The sequence below is a fragment of the Epinephelus fuscoguttatus genome, linkage group LG21 (assembly GCF_011397635.1).
Source record: "Epinephelus fuscoguttatus linkage group LG21, E.fuscoguttatus.final_Chr_v1".
NCBI lineage: Eukaryota > Metazoa > Chordata > Actinopteri > Perciformes > Serranidae > Epinephelus > Epinephelus fuscoguttatus.
Genome location: NC_064772.1, coordinates 33,354,562 through 33,381,056, shown reverse-complemented (window position 1 = coordinate 33,381,056; position 26,495 = coordinate 33,354,562). Strand labels below are relative to the sequence as shown.

At 42.5% G+C, this 26,495-nt stretch overlaps 2 protein-coding genes across 9 annotated transcripts in view; both read left to right on the top strand.

The window, feature by feature from the left end:
- LOC125881970 (kinesin-1 heavy chain-like) overlaps nt 1–20,020 on the top strand; it is a 30,556-nt gene extending 10,536 nt beyond the window's left edge. The window contains exons 11-26 of one of the 2 annotated variants that reach the window (XM_049565500.1): nt 624–772; nt 1,213–1,412; nt 3,661–3,729; nt 4,041–4,247; nt 4,551–4,694; nt 8,938–9,126; nt 9,346–9,463; nt 12,006–12,061; nt 12,145–12,254; nt 12,334–12,435; nt 12,518–12,578; nt 15,836–15,907; nt 16,554–16,652; nt 16,794–17,001; nt 17,282–17,393; nt 17,583–20,020. In XM_049565500.1, coding sequence (XP_049421457.1) covers nt 624–772; nt 1,213–1,412; nt 3,661–3,729; nt 4,041–4,247; nt 4,551–4,694; nt 8,938–9,126; nt 9,346–9,463; nt 12,006–12,061; nt 12,145–12,254; nt 12,334–12,435; nt 12,518–12,578; nt 15,836–15,907; nt 16,554–16,652; nt 16,794–17,001; nt 17,282–17,393; nt 17,583–17,589 — 1,903 coding nt within the window. In that variant the 3' untranslated portion in view covers nt 17,590–20,020. Of the gene's footprint in view, nt 1–623; nt 773–1,212; nt 1,413–3,660; nt 3,730–4,040; nt 4,248–4,550; nt 4,695–8,937; nt 9,127–9,345; nt 9,464–11,990; nt 12,062–12,144; nt 12,255–12,333; nt 12,436–12,517; nt 12,579–15,835; nt 15,908–16,553; nt 16,653–16,793; nt 17,002–17,281; nt 17,394–17,582 lie in introns of both variants that reach the window. The other variant, XM_049565499.1, reaches the window with a different exon arrangement.
- Nucleotides 20,021–23,838: 3,818 nt separating this feature from the next.
- The window catches only part of arhgap12b (Rho GTPase activating protein 12b), an 83,387-nt gene continuing 80,730 nt past the window's right edge, over nt 23,839–26,495 (top strand). For 4 of the 7 annotated variants that reach the window (XM_049565097.1, XM_049565096.1, XM_049565095.1 and 1 more), the window contains exon 1: nt 23,840–23,998. The gene's annotated coding sequence lies outside the window, so the exon portion shown is untranslated. Of the gene's footprint in view, nt 23,999–26,495 lie in introns of all 7 variants that reach the window. The other 3 variants (XM_049565094.1, XM_049565092.1, XM_049565091.1) reach the window with 1 other exon arrangement.

The window sequence follows — 26,495 nt, the reverse complement described above, 5'->3', positions numbered from 1 at the left end:
GTCCGACATTATATTTTTATTGCAATCGTGACAAATACACGATAAGAATTGTAGCAGCTCTACAAAATGTTGAAGGTAGAATTTAAAGTTTTCATAACAGTAGCATTTCCTGAAATTATCAGGCTACAAACAAAGGCCAAAAAAAAACTGGCCCACCACCGCAAATGTTCTCACAATTGGCCTGTTCAGGTGGGAAGCCAGTGAGGGATCGTGTTCCTGTTGCTACACCAGTGAGTCCCAGTGATTGGTCACAGTGCCTTCACAGAGGACGATGAACCACTGTGCTTTACAAAAACTAGCCAGGCATGCTGTTTCTCCCAGCTTCCAGTCTTATTTTGCTAAGCTAAGCTAACAGCCTGCTGGCTGTAGCATTGTATTTAGCACCCAGACATGAGAGTGGTATCAACATTCTTTTAACACCTTACTGGAATAGCTTGCTCACATCTCATAGGAGCTGATTTACATTTTCATATTTGAGGGCCACAGGGGTCGGATATCTTACCTGCAACGTCTCTCACTGATCTGAATGAGCCAGTTAGCGAAAACAGAGCCTGAGGAAAGTGCGGCCTATCAGTGTGCTCTGCAGTGTCTGGGCTGGTGATATTACCTTCCTGTCTCACCAGGGCAAAGACCATCAAGAACCAAGTGTCCCTGAACGTGGAGCTGACAGCAGAGCAGTGGAAGAAGAAGTGGGAGAAAGAGAAGGAGAAGAACAAGACGCTGAGAAGCACCGTCACCTGGCTGGAGGCCGAGCTCAACCGCTGGAGGAGCGGTGAGGACTGCTAATAACGTCTTACATTTTTATCTGCTACATGTGCTGCAATTACAATTTGTCCTATGTGTTCATAGCATGTATGCTAAATGAAAGATGGTTTTAACTTTGGTTTATAAAGGTTTGGATGAGAGGAAAAGTTTTATCACTCAGTCATGCTCCAAAGTATCATTGTCACATTTTATTTATAGCTGGATCACACACTGGTCTATTTTGAGCTTTAAAGGACACTCCTAATGAAAGAATCCTTTGTTCTCATATGAGCAATGTCCGTTTGTTGTTCTCTTCTGAAATGTGTGTGATTGTGTCTGCCTTATACTAATCTAAAGACATGACACATCCAGAGTTGTCACAGGTATCCCTCTTAACACAACAGTTTGATTGACTGACAGAGGATGAAGAGCTTTGAACTGATATCTGTTCTCTTCTGCCCCCTGCAGGAGAGACTGTGCCAGTGGAGGATCAGTTTGATAAAGAAAAGGCCACAGCAGAGGTCCTGGTTCTGGACAGCACGCTCAACAGTGATAAGACAGCGCCCACACCGACCCTCAGCGCCCTCCCCGGGGTCCAACTCACTGAGGCAGAGAAAGAGAAGTACGGAGCAGAAATGGCCAAACTTTACAAAGAGATGGATGACAAGGTGAGGAGAGAGTTGCAGGAAGTGTTCCCACTTTCGTGAACTCTTTGGTGCACACACTGAGCATGCTTGTAGCGGTGTATTGACACGCTGCAGTGTTTGCGCCTGGAGTGTGGTTTCATCGATCAAGTCAGAAAAATGTTATTGATCTCAGGAGGTAACAACTAATCACACTGAGACCACCTGACAATGTGAAAGGGAGTGTTTTTGAATCGGACGATACATCAATGTCAAGTATGATAATGCATCACATACAGCCATCCACTGTGTATGTGCTGATTTCTCAACAAATGGTTCTCAGTGGGATGTTAATGTATTAATGGCTTACTAATGCACTTTACTGCACATCCCTTTCAACAGGATGTGCTAATATTGTTTAGTAACAATGATATAAATCATTTTACTGTATTATATTTACTTTTTTATTAGATATATGAGTTGGTGTCGTGGACATGCAAAAGCCAAGCCCACATGGACTTAAAGGGACAGTCCCCCCCTCAATTAAAAATGCGTATTACACCTGCCAAGTAGTGATGGCCAAATGAAGCCTCATGAAGCATTTTCTTTATTTCCTGAGCCCACTAGATGACGCTCATGGTTTAAAGAGAGAGGCTCAAAGAATGGCAATTCAGTGAAGCTTTCAACCTTTTGTTGAGCAAAAAGCGCCATCTAGTGGGCTCAGAAAATAAAGAAAATGCTTCATGAGGCTTCATTTGGCCATTACTACTGCCAAGTGTATCACCGAGCAGAAGGAAGTGTGCATCTACTGCTAGCTAGCTAATGTTACAGCTCAGCTGAGGACGGCATTAATGTTTGCATCTACGCTCATGAGCACAAGCCTCTCGCTCATGAGTAGATGCACGCCTCCTTCTAGATCAGGGGCGTCAAACTCATTTTAGTTTGAGAGCCACAAACAACCAAATTTGATCTCAACTGGGCTGGACCAATAAAATCATGGCAAACTAACCTATAAATAATAACAGCTCCAATTGTTTTCCTTTCTTTCCATGTAAACAAGTATAAGTACATTCTGCAATAGCCGTCCTTTTATAAAACATACGAACAACCTGAGATGTCTTAGAACAGAATAATAAGTGGTTTCAATAATATGTCTTTTCATCAATACATTTCAATTTTTTAGCCATAGGGTTCCACCAATATTGTTTTAAGACAGAATTTGGATACAGATTCTTTTGTACTGAAGGTAGGTGAAGATTCTCAGTCATCCAGGTCATGGTAATTGTAAGTGCTATATCGTAGGCAACTGGACTTGCTTGAGTTTCTTGAAGACGTTTCACCTCTCATCCAAGAAGTTTCTTCAGTTCTAAATGACTGGTACGAAGTTTCAGGCTATAACCCCTGTGTGGGTGGGAACTCTTGCAGAGTCCTAGGGGTCGCGTGAGCTCTTAGTTTCAGAGTCGTTAAGGTCACAATGTGAGTCGTTGACCCACCTGGCCCCCATGACGACTTCACACCCATTCACCTCTGGTCCCACCTGACCCTAACGACTCACATGGTGGCCAGGTGGGTCAACGACTCACATTGTGACCATAACGACTCTTTACTCTGAACTGCCTGCAACTTCGTACCAGTCCTACATGAGACAGATTTTTTTCTGAAAAAAAAAACCATGTCCCTTCTCTTCTTCCTGCTGCCTCTAATGGCATTTCCTAGAATCAGACTGTGGCATGGTGAGCAACAACCAATCAGAGCTGAGGACTCTCTGATGCCGCTGTCAGTAACTGTTTGTGAACTGCAGTCAAACTGTCAAACTAGGCAGCGCTGATCAAACATGAATCAATATTCTGATACTCGTTTTACAGCTAAACAGTGCACTAAAATATGTTTCTGAGAACATTTGATGAGAGAAACAGGCAATGCAGTAACAGAATCTTGATTTATATTTTATTTCTGTGCTTAGTTTAACAGTTTGACAGCAGTCTGCGAGCAGTTATCGGCACGATTAACAGCTGTATTAGAAACTCTTTGGCTCTGATTTTGTGCAGAGGATTCTTACAAATGTCATTAGAGGCACTACAAGGAGGAGGAGGAACATAATTTATTTAGTTTAAGTTTAGTTTTAAGTTGCCCAACTGAATTTAGTCCTTGTGGCCTGCAATATTTCTGTTGGTCAGCAGATGGCGTAATTGGCTGCTGTTCGGTGTTGCCTGTGGTTCTATTGGAAATCAATGAGTGATGTGTTATATTTCCTTTTTCCTCTCTCCTCTCCACCATCCTTACCCTCTGTCAGGACGATGAGATCAACCAGCTGTCTCAGTCTATAGAGGAGCTCAAGCAACAGATGTTGGACCAGGAGGAGGTGACACAACTCCCCCCTTCCTCTCCTCTCCCTTCCCCTCCAGACTGCGTCTCAGCCCTCCAGCCGTTCATGTTAGCATAAACCCAGTCTGACAGCTGATAGCAGACCATTAGTAGCCCTGCAGGAGAGGTCAGACTGTAACTCACCCTGAAAGACACAGTGGAGTCTTACAGATTAAACACATGAAGTTTTTTTAGTTGTACAGAAATGTAATTTGTAGATTTTGTTATGACTTTTACTCCCTTTCCACCCCCTGCCCTTCCTCAGCTGAGCATCACTGTGTAATCTTCACTTCCTGTGCCCACCTGTAGCTCCTAGCCTCCTCCAGCCGCGATCATGACACCCTGCAGACAGAACTGAACCGGCTGCTGGCGGAGAACGAAGCCTCCAAGGAGGAGGTGAAGGAGGTGCTGCAGGCTCTGGAGGAACTGGCTGTCAACTACGACCAGAAGAGTCAGGAAGTTGAAGACAAAGCGCTAGAGTTTGAAGCGCTCAGTGAAGAGCTGGAAGAGAAATCGGTACTTTTGTTAATCTGATCTGAATCCATTGGAGAACACTGATTACATGTGATTACTAGTGATGGCCAAATGAAGCCTCATGAAGCATTTTCTTTATTTTCTGAGCCCACTAGATGGCGCTTTTTGTTCAACAAAAGGTTTAAAGCACACTGAATTGCCATTCTTTGAGCCTCTCTCTTTAAACCATGAGCGCCATCTAATGGGCTCAGAAAATAAAGAAAATGCTTCATGAGGCTTCATTTGGCCATCACTAGTGATCACCTCGTAAGGTGAGTATTTACTGATGTTCTCATCCACCACCAGAGCTCCTTGGCCTCCATCGACTCTGAACTCCAGAAGCTGAAGGAGATGACCAACCACCAGAAGAAGAGGGTCACTGAGATGATGTCATCATTACTCAAAGACCTGGCTGAGATAGGCATCGCCGTGGGAAGCAACGACATTAAGGTGACCAGCCGTGGTGATGACACACTGTGTTAAATTCAGAAATGTGCTACAAACTAAGAATACTTTGACATGTTGGCGGAGCAAAAATGACGTGCTGATTTCGCAGCCTGTGTTCCTCCTCCAATGTGAAATCGTACGCCCTCTGCTCTGCTCATTATCAATCCATTCATCAGCACCAAGTATCCAGGCAACACTTGCTCAAATTAAGGATGGATTAATGTAGAGCTGCAGCAAACATTTATTTCTGTTGTCATTTAGTGTATTCATTTACGCAGCATACAAGATGTCAGAAATTCCACAAAACTGGCACATCTTATTAACCATCAGTGCCTTTTGTTAAAGTTTTTGTCAGACCAAAAATGATTCAGTTTTAAGCAGCAAATCCTCACGATTAAAACGCTGAATTTTTACCAGGAATGACAAAGTAGTTGCCAATGAAATTTCTATCAAGAGACTGATTAATGAATTGATTTCAGCACCATGATTCATTATTTCGTTGTCAGCAGTCTGGAAATCCATCAGTTTAAAAAAAAAAGTTTTTCTTCCTTTACCTCTGGAGGCACTGCCCGGTAGTTTTTCAACTAACGGAAGTGCAGGGGCCTTGGGGATCGCTCACCCCCTTCACTTCCGGCGGTGCCCCCAGTGTTACACTCCTACCTGCAACTCGAACCAAACAGGCGGTAAAACCGCTGCCGCTAATGCCCTTTTTTTCCCTTTCGTAGGGAATGGAAGGTGTGCTGGTGGTTGCACAACGCTTGTAAGTTGTGCTGTTGTCCATGTTTTTCACGTTGACGAGATGGCGTTTTGGGTGGAGCGGTCGGCCCCGCCCCCTCCATTGTGATTGGCTAAAGCGCAGCATTGTTCAACCTCAAAGCCCCGCCCTCTCCCCCCTCTGTAGTTGTCTTTCACACAGGGCTGCCGACAGATTCTACAATGTAAATTGCAGAATCTGTCTTGAGAGATTACGTTGTCAATAACTTGTGAACAGTGCCTGCCACATTCCTTGACAGTCTAAGGTTACATCTTCAGATATCTTGTTTCGTCCAACGAGCAGTCTGAAACCCAACAGCTCAGTTGTCAGGAGAAATGTTTGCAGTTTACATTTCTGCAGTCCAAAGATATGTCACATTTGTATGTTTCATACGTAGCATATCAATGTTTCCTACGTGGCACAGTTCTGCTTATGTGTATATTAATTGTCATGGGACGCGGAGAGGATGGTGAATGGAATGATGCCAAGACGAGACGACTGCCAAGTTGCAGACCACTGTTCAAGACCAACAAACAACCAAAGTAGGTTAGTAGGAGTAGTTTTTTGGCGACAAGTCAGCAGCATTTCCAGTCGTGATTTTGCCCCCAAAGCTGGTATTTAAAGCCAAAGCGTAATCTTTTCTGAACCATAACCAAGATATTTGTGCCGAAACATAGCCACGCGTACCCGAGGCTGGGTCGCAGGGGGAGCAGGCCAAGCAAAGCACCCCAGACGTCCCTCTCCCCAGCAACACTTTCCAGCTCCTCCTGGGGGACCCCAAGGCGTTCCCAGGCCAGATGAGATATATAATCCCTCCAGTGTGTTCTGGGTCTGCCCTGGGGCCTCCTACCAGTGGGACGTGCCCGGGACACCTTTAAGGGAAGGTACCCAGGAGGATCCTGATCAGATGCCCAAACCACCTCAACTGACTCCTTTCAACACGAAGGAGCAGTGGCTCTACTCCGAGCTCCCTCCGTATGTCCGAGCTCCTCACCCTGGGTCCAGGCACCCCACAGAGGAAACTCATTTGTATCCGCGATCTTATTCTTTCAGTCACTACCCAGAGCTCATGACCATAGGTGAGGGTTGGGATGTTGATGGACCAGTAAATCAAAAGCTGTGGTTTCCTTATTTCAGCGTATCCGCCACATAATAAAGTACAAATGTTACATATCTGGGGTTTTCAGAAACGTACAATACCAACATTTATTCTGGCTATTGGTTTGTACCCAAATATATTTATGATATTACAGACAGATTTAGTTGACAAAGATATGAAGTATGATCATGCAGCTATAGAGTAAGTGTACCCTTTTATTCGATAGTAAACCCATCTGCTGTAGAGTGTTGTTATAAAAACACTTCAAGTACAAGTGCGTACACTGACACTTGTTTGCTGTGTTCAACAACAATTTGACTAGAGTTTCATTTTGCACAGGTTTCTAGTGTATTCTCAGCTGTGGGGTTTTCAGCAGAATCTATTTTAAACTGCACGCCTCACCAGAAGGGTTAGGTCAAGTGTCTCTTGTAGAAACATACAATACCGCTAGTTTGCAAATTGCCTTACAGTGCTGAAGCTCCAAGTGGGAATTTAACCTCACCCTACGCTGGAGCTACACTCTGCCCATTAGGATGGCAGTTCTTTAATGTCTCTTATGTTTTGATTTCGTGCACTGCTCATGTCAGAGATCACCTGTTGGCCAAACTGTGTTGCCATGGGCGCTAAAAGTCAGTTAATGAGTTAGTCCATCTCTTCAGATGGATCCATTTTCTCCAGTGTGAGGATTTGCTGCTTTGCTCTGATTCAGTGTCATTTAAAAATCTTTTGGTCAAACAAAACAAACGATTTAAAGATGTCATCCAGGGCATTGTAAGTGTTTTCTCACAGTTTACAGACCAAACAATTTATCAGTAATTGAAAAAAGTATCTTCAGATTAATCAGCATTGAAAAGCAACTAAGTTGCAGACCTATTTGTCACTACTCTGATGTCTATTCCTTTTAATTTCCTGTCGATTCAATCTCTGTAGATGGGGCTCTCTGTGTATTTAGTTTCAGTGGTTAGTCAGTGGTTTTAACGTTAAGCGTTGCTGGAGGCGTCATGTTTTTGGGTTGTCCGTTCATCCATCCATCCGTCCCATTTTTGTGAATGTGATATCTCGAGAAGTCCTAAGGGAATTCCTTCAAGTTCGGCACGAATGTCCACTCACACTCAACAATGAACTCAATCGATTTTTGTGGTCATAGGTCAAAGATCGAGGTCACTAGCCATGTTTCCATCAGCCTGTTTAGATGCGCATCTAGAAGTATCACATTGGAATATTATGATGGAAACGCCAAAATTCGAATTAAAATCCCCTGATTTGCACAAACTAAAATACGCTCACTTTAGCCGGGTTTTGGTTGATTCGAAAAAATGTTGATTTGCAAAACGGGGGACGGAAACAGTTATGTTCGGATTAAGTCTGTCGTAGCGCACCTCTCTCCATGGTGATATCCACACTCGGGGTCGGGAAGGCAGTAAGGCATTAACAAGGTGGTTGCCAACCGCCAGAAAATGTAGAAGATGAAGAATGCGAGACTTGTTTTATTTCCGGTTCTGCGGAACTGATTAGAATTTGGTTGTCAAAGGTCAGGGTCATTGTGACATAGCTATAATGGTTAGTCACTGGTTTTTATGCCTCTACGCCTGTGTTTTTGGGTTGTCCGTTTATCCATCCATCCATCCCATTCTTGTGAATGCAATATCTTGAGAGTGCCTCGAGGGAATTTCTACATATTTGACACCAACATCCACTCACACTCAAAAATAAACTGATTAGATTTTTGTGGACATAGGTCAAAGATCAAAGTTACTGTGACCTCGTCTGTCTTAGTCTTGTGAATGCAGTATCTCAAGAACACCTTGAGGGATTTTTTTGAAATTAGGCTCAAACGTTCACTTGGACTCAATGATGAAGTGATTTGATTTTGGTAGTCACAGGTCAGGGTCACTGTGACCTTGTGACCTTGTTGCATTCTTGTAAACACTATGCCTCGATAACCACGATACACCTCGAGAGAATTTCTTCAAATTTAACACAAATGTTCACCTGGTACAGTTGTTAGCATTGTCGTCTAACAGCAAGGGGGTTCCTGGTTCGAACCTAGGGTGGGGATAGTCTGGTGACCTGTTCAGGGTGTATCCCGCCTTGTTGCCCAGTGTCAGCTGGAATAGGCTCCATGAATGAATGAATTCACCTGGAGTTTAAAATGAACTGATTAGAATTTCGTGGTCAAAGGTCAAGGGCACTGTACTTGGCTGTAAATGAAGAATTCATGTGCTGATTATGACAAAAATTCAGACTAGCACCAGGCGGTGATTCAAGTTGTTTAATAACTGATAGAAATATGCAAAAAGAAAATGGTATTTACTGTTACTTATGAGACAAAATGACAAACAAAACATAAAGTACATCTTCTGAGGCCTATTGTCTGTTTTCTGACCTCTCAGCAACAAGAGAGCAGTGGTCTCATCGATGAAGAATTTACTGTGGCCCGTCTCTACATCAGTAAGATGAAGTCAGAGGTGAAGACGATGGTGAAGCGCAGCAAACAGCTGGAGAGCTCCCAGGCCGAGAGCACCCAGAAGATGGAGCAGACAGAGATTGAGCTGGTTGCCTGCCAACTCCGCGTCTCCCAGGTAACCGCTGCTTACCACCGCTGCCTCTGCCATCATGGATACTGTCACCATAGTGACGGGAAAACAGCAGCTTAAGAGGTTGATGGGTTTTTGCATATCTATGCATGTCTTTGTTGTGGGTTTAAAAAGAGCTGCTTTGGAGTTAGTGTGAGTTTTAATCACACGTGACGGTTTATAATGGTTTTTTAATGTCTTTTTCATTTTCCTGTTGGTGTCCAGCATGAAGCTAAAATCAAGTCCCTGACAGAAAGCCTTCAGAATGTGGAGCACAAGAAGAGACAGCTGGAGGAAACGGTTGACTCTCTCAATGAGGAGATCGTCAGGATCAAAGCCCAAGGTGAGCATTACTCACTTCTAGACAGGGCATTATAAGTTGTGATACTACATTGAAACATTTTTTGTGCTGAACTCAGTGGCCTGAGCCCAAAAAATCCCCAGGGTGCACTACGGTTTTCAAAACAAGCACCTTTCATTATTCATATTTATCTACACCAGGTGTAACTGGACCAATAATCCCAAACCTAAGCCGCAAAATCACATAGCTGGAGACACTTCCAACAATCAGCTAGGCTTAAAAAACACTTTCCTAGCCTACACTATGCTATGCTATGCTATACTATACTATACTATACTTCACTATGCTATGCTATGCTATGCTATGCTATACTTAAGCAATATCACACGAGAGGGAGTGATGTTGTACTGTGATATCGTCACGGCTGTGATTCGGTCATAGGCACTCGGCCTACGGCCTCGTGCCGAAGACAATTACAGCCGTGACGATATCACAGTACAACATCACGAGCTCGAGTGTGATATTGCTTTTATACAACAGTTCAACAGTTAAATAAGCAAGGCTGATTAAGAAATGTTGAAAAATGAGGACAAAATAGATAATTTAAGCATTTTATTTGTCTTCCGCCAACAAAAATAATTCCCTCAGGACTCCGCTGTCACCGTTGCTATGTAACGCAGACATGGTGCGCCAGGCACTTACTCTTTATACACATTTATCTGCACATTTCCATTAATTGTGCAGCCGGTGAAATAAGTCTCTGGTGACTGCATGGTGGACTGTGGCTTCACAGGCACAGCCGACTCTGCCTTCTGATCTGACATTATGTTGCTTTTCTCCAAGTCATTGAGCTCCGCTGATGAAACACTGACAAACCTGGATGTGTGCTCAGATGGATTCAGCTTCTCCTCTCCCTCATCTTCCTCTGACGACCATTCGTAGTTCAATTCAAAACTTATTTTAGGAAATAAATCCATATTTTTGGCTGTTTGACAGTGGATGAATTAATTAGCCTACAGCGCAACTGCTGACCTAACTGACACTGACCGTCAGTTTTGATTTGATTGTTGATTGCAATCAGCTGTGAGGCGGAGTGATACATACACAGTGAAATAACCGTGATGTTGTACTCCAATATCATCACGGTTTTACTGTCTCTCGACCAATCAGATTGCAGGGCTGGAAATATAGTATATATACTATATATAGTATATATATACTATATTTCACTATGCTATGTTATACTATACTATACTTCACTATGCTATGCTAAACTATCCTATACTATGCTATGCTATGCTATACTATACTAAGCTACACTATGCTGTGCTATACTATACTATACTATACTAGATTATGCTACGCTATGCTATACTATACTAAGCTACACTATGCTATGCCATACTATATTATACTATGCTATGCTATGCTATGCTGTGCTAGACTATACTATACTATACTAGATTATGCTACGCTATGCTATACTATACTATACTAAGATACACTATGCTATGCCATACTATATTATACTATGCTATGCTATGCTATGCTATGCTGTGCTAGACTATACTATACTATACTATACTAGATTATGCTACGCTATGCTATACTATACTATACTATACTATACTAAGATACACTATGTTATGCCATACTATACTATACTATGCTATGCTATGCTATGCTGTGCTAGACTATACTATACTATACTAGATTATGCTATGCTATGCTATACTATACTATACTAAGATACACTATGCTATGCCATACTATACTATACTATACTATGCTATGCTATGCTGTGCTAGACTATACTATACTATACTATACTAGATTATGCTACGCTATGCTATACTATACTATACTATGCTACACTATGCTATGCCATACTATACTATGCTATGCTATGCTATGCTGTGCTAGACTATACTAGACTATACTAGATTATGCTACACTATGCTATGCCATACTATACTATGCTATGCTATGCTATGCTGTGCTAGACTATACTAGACTATACTAGATTATGCTACACTATGCTATGCCATACTATACTATGCTATGCTATGCTATGCTATGCTGTGCTAGACTATACTAGACTATACTAGATTATCCTACGCTATGCTATGCCATACTATACTATACTATGCTGTGCTATGCTATACTATAGTAGACTACACTATGCTATGCTATGCTGTGCTAGACTATACTATACTAGACTATGCTATGCTATGCTATACTATACTATACTATACTAGACTATGCTACGCTATGCTATGCTATACTATACTATACTATGCAATGCAGTGCAGTAGGTGCTTCACTATCTGTTGACTCAGATATTTCACCTTCCTTTATGTCGGCCATTCCTGCATCTGCATCCCCTTCATTCAGCTACTCCCATACACTGCCCTGCACTAACTGTTCCCCCACATAGCTACAGATACACCCAGTGGAGACCTGCACTCACTGCCCTGAGTGCACTTTTCTAGTTTTGCTTTGCAATATGTTTAAAATGAAAATAGACACTGATGAGATGAATTGCAGAATGATAGTGATACCTGATTAGTTTTTCTCCACCCAGAAAAAGTCAACACCATGGAGAAGGACAGTGAGATCCAGTCTGCCAATGAAGTCAAGGTGCTGTATCACTAAACTGTCTATTACACGTATGCTCTCCAACTAGAAACTGTGACTTCAGCTCTGTGTTTGTGTGTGTTCAGGAAGCTGTGGAGAAGCAGATCCAGTTTCACAGAGAGACCCATCAGAAACAGATCAGCAGCCTGAGAGACGAGCTGGACCAGAAGGAGAAACTCATGACAGAGCTGCAGGAGTAAGATCATCACCACACACCTCTCTCTTTGAATGTGCCCAGTAGCTCCGTACTGATACTGTTACCCACATCTGTGCAGTCTGAACCAGAAGATCATGCTGGAGCAGGAGAGGCTGAGGGTGGAGCATGAGAAGCTCAAGGCTGCCGACCAGGAGAAGAGCCGCCAGCTGCAGGAGCTCACGTAATGCCTCTATGTATAGTTAGTCTGCATTGTTTCTCATTATAGTACATGCATTAAGTAACATCTATTTAACGCTGTGCAGGGTGATGCAGGACAGACGGGAGCAGGCCAAACAGGATCTGAAGGGACTGGAGGAGACTGTGGTCAGTTATTGGCATGTCCATTTAAATCTGTATACAATTAAAGGGTTAGTTCAGAGAAAGTTTTGATGTTATTTTAAGTGCTGTATTAATATCAGCAGATGCAGTAACACCTTTTTGATTCGTTTGATCTGATGAGACTTACTGTGGCCTCCAGATAAGTTCAAAATAGCCGCCCATAACGGGAGATATGATCAACTCACTGTCTTTGCTTTAATTTTACCCACTGTTTGATGATCCAGATATTTTGGTTGGTTTAGAGTTGACTGATTTGCAGGGTGTGTGGAGAGCTGCAATACGACGCTAACAGACTGTCTTGACTGTTGCGCTCAAAAATGAAAACAAAATCCCCAAACAAACATTCCCGAATAAACAAGCCTTTATAAAAACAAAGTTCTAATCAATGGGGTATTAAACAACTTCATTAAGCAAAAAAACTAAGATCACCCAAAAACATGTCGGTTAAGTGTGTAGCCCCGTGACATCTTTCACGCTCCACTCACTTCAGCACACCTGCATTTAATTAGAGGTTCTCGAGATGCTCGGTCAGGTGGCGCATTAGAGTGACTCAAAAAATAATAGGAAACTAGAGCTGTGTCAAAAATCACATACTTCGGTTAGTACACTTCTATGTAGTATACTATGTGCACTATGTACTTATTGGCATAGTGCGCAAATTTCGACAGTGTAGTGTTGTCTCAAACCAAACATGGCCATTGTGCACTTACCGGAAATGACGACCGCAAATTAGCTAGTTAGCAAGCTAGCATTTGCGTTATCGTTCGCGGTACCAAATCATTACAGACTGCTAAATTAACCCAATAAACATACTGCTGGCTTATACCTGACAACAGTATAGTGGTGCTTAGTGCAAAAAACACATGTATTTGTACAATGCAGCGATGTTCATGGTCGCACAGTCCTCGGCCGCCATTCCAGTTTGAAAAGTGGTCCCTCCCCTTCTGCTACGTAGCCAAGATGGCGACCATTGAGGCCGAGAAGTGTCCATAGTTCCACACTCAACTTCTTGACCCTCATAGTGCACTGTGTTTTTCTTCTCAGTGTAAACGCACTTATATATATATATGTATATATATATAGAGAGAGAAAGAGAGACCTCTTATATATACCTCTTATTATAAGTATCTTGGTTTTGTTTTTACAGAAAATATGAATTTCTACGAAGGAAGGAAAGCACTGGCAGAGTCAGCAGGAAGGGCTTTAGGGTCAGTAATGAATAAAATTAAAAGGTGTCCTGACCTTGGGTTTTTAACATTTTCTAAGCTCTTTAATTCAATTCAGAGGTGCTATCTTGGAGTTCATAAATTCACTGCAAAGGGTGTTGTTGATGGGGACACGGGTTGGGAATCCTGTCTTGTTAAGCAAAGATGCGAAATGGTTCAGCTCTGGAACCGACTTCTTCGGCTGCCAGACGAAAGGCTAACCAAAAAGATTTTTAAATGGGATCGAGCCCATAATTTCCCTTGGTCAAGAGATGTTTCTGCAGTATTCTCTCACTCTGATTTATATTATATTTTTAGTAATAACCTGCAGTGTAAGATAGATACAGTTAAACAAAAACTATTTAATCTCCATAAGAAACAATGGAAGGAGGAGATTTGGAGGAAACCCAAACTTAGAAGCTATGTTCAAATTAAAGAGGATTACTATACAGAACCATACTTAATCTTAAACTTAGGGAGAGGTCAGAGGTCCTTGTGTGCACAATTAAGATCGGGTACCTTGCCCCTGGCGATTGAAGTGGGCAGGTATAAGGGTATCCCTGAAGAGCAGCGTATTTGTGTTTTGTGTGATCTTGATATTGTTGAGGATGAATTTCATTTCTCGTTTCATTGCCCTTTGTACAATGACTTGAGGAAATCTTTGTTTGAAAAAGTTCAGGGGAAGAATCCCGACTTATTTTGGATGTCTGAATTTGATATGTTGAGTTGGTTCTTCAAGGAAGAGATCTATGTCTTAGCTAGATTTATTGAAAAAGCATGGACATTAAGACAGAAAACACTGTATCCTACATAAGAGTACAATACTTTGACTTTTTTGTTGTCGATGACAATGGATACATAAGATTCTTGTTTTTGCCATCTTTGAATTGTTTGTACATATATTGTGTAGTGTCTTGTAAGCCCCTGTAGGCTGGGCACTTTAACGTGCATGACACTTAAATAAACAAATCAATCAATCAATCAATCAATCAGTATACACTCAAAATATTAAGTGTAAGTACAGAAGTACACGATTTGAGACACAGCATAGGACTTGCCAGAAATGGCTCTAACAAGCCTTATGGACTAAAGGGACATGAATAACTTATGAGATAATCAATGATTGGACACATTTGGGCTTTATGACCAATTCAGAGGTCGGGAGTCACCACATTTTTTTTTGTCTCTCTTGTTTACCGTGCTGTTAAATCTGAATGATTCTTTTGAAATTTATTGTGGAGAATCTAGCCGAGCTAACGATGTGTAGCATGTCCATCCTGACAAAAGTTTAAACATTTAAAATTTGAATGGCTCAAACATAGCCAACAACTCAGTGGGCTTCAAAAGAGTTTTATACATCCAAAGAACTTCTGTAAAAATGAATTGCTTGGTAACCAGACCTGACATCTAATTGAGACCAGCGTTTAGTGTGAAAATGTGTGGCTACACCCGGCTAGTAAAACGATTATAATTGAAGTTTTATGGTAGTTTTGCTGTTGTTAAACATGGTCCCCACTGACTTCAATTCATAAAGGATGTGCACCTTTTTTGGATTCTCCATTCACCATGAAGGCAAGCAAGAAAAACACATCTTTCTTCACAAATTCAAGGTAACGTGGCAAGAAACTGATATACAAACTGAAACTTTGCAGGTGTATTTCTTTAAATGGACAATTCCAGACCTATTCTAAAATGATGATTAAAAAGCAGCACCCAAGCAACCATCATGACTCGTTGTAGAATAATCATAAAAATCACATTAGTTAAGCAGAATTCTTCATTTACAATAATTGGAACGACCAAAAAGCGCCACTTTAAGCAGCAGTACTTCCTGTATGTGATTGGATGAGATTTTCGATACCAATACGCTGTTTGGATTTGCATTTTATTTGCTGCACTTGCACCAGGGTGGATGCAGGTAAGAATATCTTCAAACACAGAAAAAATCTGGGTTGCATTTTATTTGACTGAACCAACCCTTAAACGTCTCCAAACACTTCCTTTCTCCTAAGTGTGTTTCCTTGTGCTGTCACACAGGCCCGAGAGCTGCAGACACTCCACAACCTCAGGAGGCTTTTTGTCCAAGACTTGGCCACACGAGTCAAAAAGGTAAAAGCCCTGACAGTATGTACACACCCTCCCATCTCTGGAAGCAGCTCATGGTACATTATCACTGTAATCATCCTGCTGTCATGTGGTTTAGTGTGTGATTAAATCTCACATCCAGTGTAATATCACATGAGCTCTTGTAGCCCCGACCACGACGTTCACCTGGAATGAGACAAACACAGCCGTACTTGGCTCGTGCACCGGCTGCACTCCATTTAATTTGCACCATGATGAAATTTTAATGAATCCGGGGAACACAACAGAAAGTGTCTGCAATAAGTAGGCCATCTGATTCTTCAAAGGTAGCAGCTGTAAATTAGGGACCCAGGCTCTCGGCGTGGTGCTCATCTCCAGCCCTCAGGCTGCGGCTTGATGAGATAAACAAAGGCAAAGCAGGCTTTCCTGCAGGACACGGAATATGCAATGATGTTTTACCCGTCCCAAATCTGCTGCTTATCATCTCATTTAGCCACAAATGGGATGCTTTGGATTCAGGGGTTGTGATAACAGACCTTTTTCAGATGCTGGGTTGCAGCAACTGAACACAACAAATCGGTTGTACACAGGTAAATGGATAAATGAACGCAGAGCTAAAACATGGATGGAAATCAGTGTACAGATAAAGCTGTGTGTTGTGCCTCATTAGAACGGTCAGATGGATGACGCAGAAAACAGCGCTGCCCAGAAACAGAAGATCTCCTTCCTGGAGAACAACCTCGAGCAGCTCACCAAAGTTCACAAGCAGGTATAAATACATCCAAACACACAATAACCACCGTGCTTCCTCCCTGAACTAATCATAGCAGTGGCTTTTAACAGATTTTGTGTCTATCGGCTCTGCTTCGTCTCCTCTCACTCTTTGTGTTATCTGTTTTCCCCTCTGTAGCTGCTGCGGGACAACGCCGACCTCCGCAGTGAGCTGCCTAAAATGGAGAAGCGCCTGCGGGCCACCGCTGAGCGGATCAAGGCCCTGGAGACTGCACTAAAGGAGGCCCAGGAGAACGCAGCCCGCGAGCGAAAGCGCCACCAGGAGGAGATGGAGCGCATTAAGGACACTGTCAAGCCCAAAAACATGGGCAGGAGAGCCTCGATAGGTAGGTGCACACACAGAACTAAATGTCCTACAAATGTGTCACAGCCGTAGGGGATTCGGAGCCAACACACAAACTAGCCGCCTTTACTGGGTGTGTTACCATTTGTTGACGGTGTGTTTTGGCCTTTAAAAAGAAGGCAAGTAAGCGTATTTCCTGAAATGCCAAACTAGTCCTTTAAATTCAACTAAAGAAATGAGAAATATCTGTACACCTTAACTATCATGATGGCTCAACCTGCTTTCTGTATGTGACCTGCGTTATCTCTCTGTGTCCAACCCAGCCAAGCCCATCAGACCAGGCCAGCTGCAAGGCCTTATTAGCCTTAGCGTCAACAGGTCCAACCTCATGAACAACAGCAAGCCTGACAGCATCGACGAAGGAGGTGACAGCAGGTGAGAGGAGAATACACACTCTTAAGAGTCTATACTGTGTCCAGTGGCTGCTTGACAGTAGCTGAATAAGTAGTATACTTAATACTCTCTCATATTTATTCCTTATCCAGGTAATCAGTCAAAAAGATAAAATGTAAATTCAAGAGGAGATTCGGTTTCATTCCTGTATTCTTCTGGTTTCCCCTACAGCTGTTGAGGATGGAGCACAGTCACCCACACAACAAGCCAAAGCCCCAGAGAAGTCTTCAGCCCCAAATATTGAACTTTTACCAAAAACCACCGCACCATTCACCCAACGTCAAAGTGTGTATATACTGTATATAACGATGGCCGTACTGTGCAGCACTTCGCGCCTCTGGCTCTACAAGAAACCACATTAGTGCCTTATGAAAACAACACATAATGCCACGAGTTGCTCCGTTGACAGCATCTTAACAGGTATTAGTCTTAGATCTCGGTGGACCCCCGAACATAAGAAGACACTAGAGGGCACTGGCTTTATTTCTCAATGCTTTGCTTTGAACATTTCTCAGGGGATTCCTCTTTTCTGCCTATTTGTCATTGTTATGTGCCAATGAACGTCTTCAAGGGACAGTTCACCGCAGAATCAAAAATACATATTTGTACTCTTACCTGTATTGCTATTTATCAATCTAGATAGTTTCAGTGTGAGTTCCAGTCACCTTGAGGCGTCCTGTTCTACATATCTACCAAGTTTAGTAAAAATCCATATGGCGGTTAGGCCTAGATAAGAAATGAGCTCTCTAGCGCCCCCATTTTGTTTGATGGGGTCAATAATGGAGGGGTCCCCTCAGATTATGTGTGGTCATATGCCTACAAAGTTGCGTGGTGATGGGTGAAACCCTTGAGATGTTATACACCTTTATGTGATGAGCCACGCCCTCCGCAATATTCATTGCCTTATAGAAGCTCAGTTTTAGTAAGTTTTCCAACTTTTGCCAAGAGGGAACTTTAGATATTGGTCCCTAGATTATGTTCACCCAGTTTCATGCAGATCGCTCAAACTTCCGAGGAAGAGATCCATTTGAAGTGTTTTTCAAAAAATTCAAAATGGCGGAAAATCCATATAAGTGGAAGTTATGGGTTCTTGAGGCAAATGTGTTCCTCATGAGGAGAGGCATCTCTGTGCAAAGTTTCATGTCTCTACGACATACGGGGCATGAGATATGCCCATTCAAAGTTTGCAATTTCAATATATATAGCGCCCCCCTTTGGTCAATTGATGTAATATTGCTTCATTGGCATCCTCCCATGACCCTCTACCACTGTGCCAAATTTCACATGGATTGACCAAGTCAGTGAGGAGAAAAACGTGGAACAGACAGAGTTTTCAGCATTATATAGTAAGATAGAGTTTGAATCTGATATGTTTGACAAACACCAGGCAAGTGCGGCAAAAAAACCCATCTAATTATGTGTGCTTGAAAAGTCAGGGAAAAGTTTGGAAATTTTGTCCATGAAAAATGTGTAAAACCTGTTGATGGCGTCCTCCTCGGCTGAGCTGTAACTTAAGCTAGCTCAGTGTTGCTAGGTGAGCTTTCAGTAGATGCACCTTTCCTTCTGCACAGTGATACTGTTGGCAGGTGTGGTTCAGCAGAAAGAAAATAGTTCCTACATGAAACTGCCCACAACAAGGTCTGTGGAGTATCTTGAGTAACCAGGTCATGATTTCCGGAAGAGACGTTTCTTTTTGGTGCTTTGAGTACCACAAACCGAGTGCCATCAAGTTCTGTTATGTTTGAGAGAAGGCAGACTTCTCTACAGCTGATATCTCCAACACTTGGCAGCTCACACCAAAATAATCTAGACTGATAAATAGCACCCCAGGTAGGAGGAAAAATATGTATTTTTGATTCTGGGGTGAACTGTCCCTTTAACCATCCATTTGTGTATTTAAACACAAATTGGTAGACAGATGGTGGACAGTGTTTCAGTTGAACACACCTGTACAGCAAGTGGATGCATGCACAAGCTTATTCTTTGACAAAATGTCTCTCCACCATCATTCCCATTAGTGTCTACAGCAGTGTTGCCTTTTGGGTCAGGTGCAGGAAGGGCACTTGGAGTGGGTGGATACGAATGTAATTTATGCCTGATAGCTGCAGGCAAGAGTTAAGCCAAGAGTTATGTTTGTTTGGTAAAACCTTTAATTATGTTTTGTTTTAATGTTGCTGATGTGTCCGGACTGAGCTAGAAACGCTTGAATTTACAGTAGGAAAATGGATGACTGATACTTACACTGTAACACTCTGTCAGCTCTGTAGCCTTGTTAGCACTCCTGACGAAACAAATGCACTGATACTGTGTTACTGAACAGACTCTAAATTTGAAAATTCCAAAGAAAAATTGTCGTTAACACACACTAAATGTTTTCACAGCATTTTTAAATGCTTATTATGCTGTTCATTTACAAAACACCATACTGTTAGTCATCGTTAATTGAATTTTGACAAGTCATTGAAATGATTGTGTACGTGCCTGTGCAGTGTGTCCAGATTAAGTGCCTTACAAACACTGTACGACCTTTTTCACAAGTTTTCTGTTGACCCTGACCATCACGTCATGTTTCCCCCCTAGAAATAATAAATTTAAATTGGAAACCTCAATGTGGTTCATGTGTTTGACTGTAATGAAATTGTTATTTTCTTCACTCTCTCAGAGTTGGATGGTAGTTGGTAGTGATGGCCAAATGAAGCTTCATGAAGCATTTTCTTTATTTTCTGAGCCCACTAGATGGCGCTCATGGTTTAAAGAGAGAGGCTCAAAGAATGGCAATTCAGTGTGCTTTCGACCTTTTCTTGAACAAAAAGCACCATCTAGTGGGCTCAGAAAATAAAGACAACGCTTCATGAAGCTTCATTTGGTCATCACTAGTAGTTGTGTCGAGCAAAGTGTGCACAGTGCTAACGCTATCTCTGGATGGTGGTGTGTGAGGTGAGCCGTCATGTTCGTAGTTTTCCCAGAGAATTTTATTCTCATATGACACTGCTTGCAAATCTCATGTGTCATTTCCAAGTCCTCCTTTCCTTCTGTGTTAAAAAATCCAAAATAAGTCGAGAAGTTTGATTTAAACGCTGACGGCACATTTCTGATTTTACCTGGTGCCTCCATCTTTAATTGATGTTTGACAAACTTCCTGCCAAATGCCGCTGACTGAGACACATCAGCACCATCTAGTGGACTGAATAAGCAACTGATTTTATTATTCTAGTACCAAAAGTTGTATTAGGATGTATAGTTGCACTACTGAGACCTGAACTTTTGTTTGGTATGCATCTTTGATTTTTCAGTAGGACCTGATAAGTATAAACAACTAAACATCGTCAACGATAATAAATAAATAAATAAAGTCCCAATATCCTCAAACGAGAGAACAATAAAGCTCCTCAATGGAGACGATGATAAAGTCCCAACGTCCTTCGATGAGCTGATGAAAACTTCCCATCGTCTGCAAACGAGTACTTCCTAATTAACAGCTTCTTAGTTTGTTACTGTTGCTTAAATTGGTTGAATTAATAAACAAGTTTCAGCCATAAAATGTGATCAGGTTTTGGCCCTTGTCCACTTTTGTTACGGTATTAGCTGCAGAATGACTTGGCAGAGATGGCTGCCATTTTGTTTTTAGATGGATTAGTGTATTGTGCTCTTACCACCACTAGATGGCACAAAAAAGTGTCCACAGATGAGGACATCAAGTTGAAGTTAAGTAAAATGAAGTATCAGTTCAAGTAAACCCAGAATGTGATGTCCTCATATGAGAACGCCGGGTCTCAGGATGATATGATAAAAATAAATTGATATTGTTATTGGTGTCTGTGTATTGATACTAGGGCTGCAACGATTAATCGACTAATCGATGACTAATCAACTATTAAAATAATCGGTGACTATTTTAGTAGTCGACTAATCGGTTTGAGTCATTTTTCATAGAAAAGTACTATAAAAGTACCCATAATACTCTTATTGCAGCTTCTTATGTTGAAATATTGGCAGCTTTACACACTCTCCCATGATGGTGAACTAAAACCCTTTGGCGTGAGTATGAAACAAGACATCAGATGACACAATTTTGAGGTTTGGGAGAAACAGACCGACATTTTTCAACATTTTAACACATTTTTCGATAAAATGATTAGTCGACTAATCGAAGAAATCATTGACAGATTAGTCGACAATGAAAATAATCGCTAGTTGCAGCCCTAATTGATACAATATTGCCATACTATGCTGTGTTCCCAGAACAGTCACATTATCAGTCCTTCAGTCTCAAAACAACACTGACACCAACAATGCTAATCATGCCCGTCACTTCCCTCCTTACACCAACAGGGTGCGCTTTCACACACACAGTGTACACCAATACACACTGAGAAGTGATGAGATTAAATTACTGTGCAGCTGTTCATATATTATTCTGCAATAATGTAAACGTGGAGTATTGTTGCCTGAGGCTAATTTCAGTCCCTCTATAGTGTTAGTGACGGCTCTCCATTGAAGACTTGCTGAGTTCCTGGATCATCCGAGCACTAAATCATTCATGATCCTGCCTGGATGGTGAAACTCCCTGCTGTGATTGCCAGATAGGCTACAGCTCAGCTGAGGGAGGGGGGGGGGGGGTTGAATTTACATGTTTATCCTAAGAAGTTTAATTATGCTATGTTGTTTTAAAAATAGGGCAATGATAATCCCATCAAATAATGCAACTAATTAATTACATTAATTAGACTTGCAATGGAATTTATTCTGGTTTTAAGCAAAAGTGAAATCTAAACTATTCCAGTTTTTAACCGGGATCCCCTGGAGCTCGGTCAACGTCCCCTGAGTGTCCGCGGACCCTATGTTGGGAAGCACCGGACAGTGAGGTGTTGGACCTGGAGGGGGCAGGCCGGCCGCGGGGATGTGGACGCCGTCTATCAGCGCTGACAGACGGGTGGGGTGGGAGCGACAGACCAGCGTCTGCTGGGTGAAGGACCACAAGTGCGTCAAGGGGAACGGAAACACACTGACAAGAACCGGATGGTGGCGGAACTCCCCTTCAAAATAAAACAATCTGTTGCCAAAATATGATTACGGCAACATAATCTATGTAACAATGGCAACATTTGCTCACACATGGAAACAGTAACTTAATGGCGGATGACATCACACTTTAAGGATGCATTCAACCTTCTGAGGTAATTCTTTGCACTTTATAGCTTTAAAATTGTATTTAAAAAAATATTACGAAGTTGTAGACACTTTTTGAATCACCATGCATGACTCATGTATCTGGGATATAACTACAATTATTATAGTGATTTTGATCATTTCAGCAAGCTCCAGCCAGCATGAATGGATCATTTATAAGATTTCAATGAGTGTGGGATAGCCCTTGAAAATGGGTAGTTCATGTCCATATAATCACACATAATGTATAAAATAACACAAAATGAAACAAAACCTACATCTTTGTTTCGACATTGGAGGGTTTGGGGTCCAACACTTAATTTCCTGCATTCAAGAGAATTTTTATGAGCACTAAAGTCTTTTTTGCTGCTGCTAATTATGTGTCCTGCTTGTTTTGACATGTTGCTCTAGTTGTTTATATGTCACTTCTGCCACAAGTGCTTTTAAAATTTATATGTCCTTTTCCAGTCTTTAAACTGCATGTCCTGTTCTTGTTTTTTTCTTTATCTCATTGATGTGTTAGAATAAGTCTTTTAAACTGTGTGCCCATTTTTATTTTTTTTTTTGACATTTTTTTATACCATATGTATCTATTAATTTGCACTATCTCTTCTTAAATAAACTGAAACTGAATCAATTCATGGAGTAAATGTCATTGATTGTGTCAAAAATAAAAGTCCTTTGCTACTTTCATGTTTGTTGTGAGAGGGGACAAACGCACATGTTGTAAATATTGATGGCCACCCCCCCCCGAAATCTACACCTATGCACATAAACATAATCAGACTTCTTCATGCTTTAATTGAATTAAAAAAAGTATAATCATTACAGGAACAGACCCCACTAGATAGGTAGATAGTACTTTATTGATCCCAAACTGGGAAATTCTTGTGTTACAGCAGCAACAGTAATATACATGTAAATACAAGAAGAAATAAAAAATAAAATATAAAAATCAAAATAAAATATATGAGAAAATAGAAATATAAAATATATACAAAAATAAAAAGTACTAAAATTTAAAATATACAAGAGAAATATACAGGAATTAAAAAAAATACATACAGAAAATTATGACCAAAGGGAAGATAATTGAAAATAAATACATTTAAATATGCTTCACAGCAAATTTTTATATTTTATTAATTATTTCTAGCCGCTCTGACCCTAAAAACCAAAACATGCTGAGCTAGGGTCCCCCATTTAAAGCTTTTAGTTTGAAGGCAGTGACCGGATGTGTCGTGTGTCGCCGCAGTCCACTTGACAGCGCGCAGAGAGGCGGGGGATTGCGAACAGACCGACTGACTGGAGGTCTGCAGCGGACTGAGAGTCGGAGCGGCCGACAGTGAAATAGGTGGGAAAAGTTGCTGCTAACTCCGTCCACGGAGCACCGGGAGACACCCGTGGAGTTCCCACAGGTGAGTGTGTGTCAGTGTGGTGTGTGTCGCCTGGTCACAGAGCGGCTATTGGCTCCCGTGTGTCGGAGTTACTTTGTTGCTATGCACGCTGTTGCAGAGCCGAGGGGTTGTATCCGAGTGAACCTGCAGTGCTTTTGTCCAGCGGGCAGCGAGTGCGTGGAAACGGTCACGCAAGTGTCACAAATAACCAGTGTGTTGGCTCGTGTTTGGGTAATTTAACACCCCACGTGATGACATCAGCCTGTGCGGCACCTACAGATTTGCGGAGCTGATTTCCTCGCGGTGTGTTTGGCAATTTGTCCCCGCTCGAGGGGGGGCTTTCTCCGGCAGCCACGTCCCTGCCCTTCCCTCGCTCCTGGGGCTCCTCCGTGATGTCGAGTCTTGGTCCTTTGTTGTGAATGCACACGGATTAAACTCCCTTTGTGTTGTATTTCTGCAGCCTGTGAGGCTGCAAGGGACCCTGCCCCCCACCTATGCCCCCTCTTCACCACCGCCACCGCCACCCGGCCCCGGGCATGGCTCTGGCCGCTCAGCCCTCAACCATTCACAGACCCAAGCTGCTTGTTTGCAGGACTTCTACCGTGCACGGTTACAAAGGAGCAGTGTTTTCATGCAGTGCGTGTCCACATTATGCTGCAAAGAGCCCGCATAGGAGTGAAATGCAGCAGCAGCAGCAGCAGCAGCACATGCTGGAGTGGATGCTGCTCGGCCACATCTGTTTTGAATGAAGCACAGGGACAAAGGCAGTCCGAGTCTCAGGGTGTTTGCTGCTACAGTGGCTGCTGGGCTGCAGATGGTTGCAGACAAAAGCACAGGTCGTGATCTCTGTGTTAATGCATGCATACCTCCAATCTCTGCCAGCTACTCCTCTGATGGAGCGCTAAGTGACAGTGTGTTGCCATTACGCAGTTTCTTACTATATTACTATGATGTCTGCATATGTATGTCACACACACATAGCGACATTTCACCACCATTATCTGCCACCAGTGTGTTTTTAGGTTGAGGTCATCTATAGAGGACATATTTGTCTATAGATGAGCAACATCAGGACCAAAATCGTAGCCATGACAGATCAGGTGAAGCACTGCAGTTTTAAAAAGTGTTTCCTTTACTTTAAGGCGATCCAGTAGTTGAGTCAGAGGGTGAGATAACGTACAAGTGAGGTGTGTACATCCAGGAAAAGGCCTCATTTTTAAAACCACTTTCAGATTCCCAAATTGTCAAAAAGGACAGTGGGGCTCCGTTGCATAAAGACACACGGACAATAGTTGCTCCCTCGCTGCTGAGCCGAGCCGTGCCAACCTGCTTCCAAACATGAGCGGCGTCCTTTGACTCACCACACAGCAACAAGTTGGCTGCCGCACTTCTCCGAGACTTCACTTTCCTCTGACGCCGATTCTGTTGCAGCAAAATTTACTCCTGGGTCCAGTGCCAGGACTCTGAGACACCGCAGTAGTTAAGAAAGAGAGAGAGAGAGAGGAGGGGGGTTGAGTTGTAAATTTGTGTCGTATTGTGCCCGAGGAGTCGGTTTCAATTTATGGTTAACAGTAAGTTTTTGTTGGAGTGACTCAGCTGTGGGCCCCTGTGAAGGTGACTGATGTCATGCTTGATCTCCGGCCAGCTTTAAGGTCTCTCAGGGTTTTGATGAGCCTCCGAAGAGACAATTAAAGTTACTCTGATTAAAGTCATCTGATCGTTGCATCTGAAGGGTTCGGTCGCGCTGGTGTATATTTGGGATCCTTAATCTTTTGGATACGTGTCTCCAGCTTCAGATGCTAATGGTGTGAAGAGGACAGTTGCGGTAATCCAGCAGATAGAGTTATCTTTGGACAAACTAACAGCATGACGTTCTCAGCCTCGGGCGCTGTCATGTTGCTTGCTGCAGGTTTCATCCTTTATCTCAGAGTGCAGCACACACCCTCACACACACGCAGTAGAAACGCAGTCCATATTTACTTCAGTGTAGCACAGTGACTTCACTGTGAGGAGGACAGGACAGTGGCTGTCATGCAGCAGTGATAGTACTGCTGTTATCATGTGCGTGACTTGAAGCCCTGACAGACTCCTGACTACATCTCTGGCACCTCTGGTGATGGTGTGAAGCGTAGATGGCTTCTGAAGAGGTCGGGTCACACCAGGATTTGTGGCTGATTCCCAACATTCGTTCTAATACACACACAAATCGAAACAGACAGTGACTGTTCCTTGAGAGACAGTCATTCATAAGAGAGACAGTCATCCTGGACACGTGTGTGTTGACATCATGGCTCCTACTGGGACAGGACCGGACTGGACTGCTGTCAGGCACACACACACCAGAAACACTGGCATGATGTAACACTGAGTGTGTGTGTGTGCTTCACGGTGTTGAAACAGATAAAACAGAACCAATTTAAGCCCGTTACAAACACGCGGCCCATGTCTCAGGACTCCCACTCTGGCCCAGACGGCTCTCACCACCCTAAATCTATTCTGGGTGTGTATCTGTAAGTCT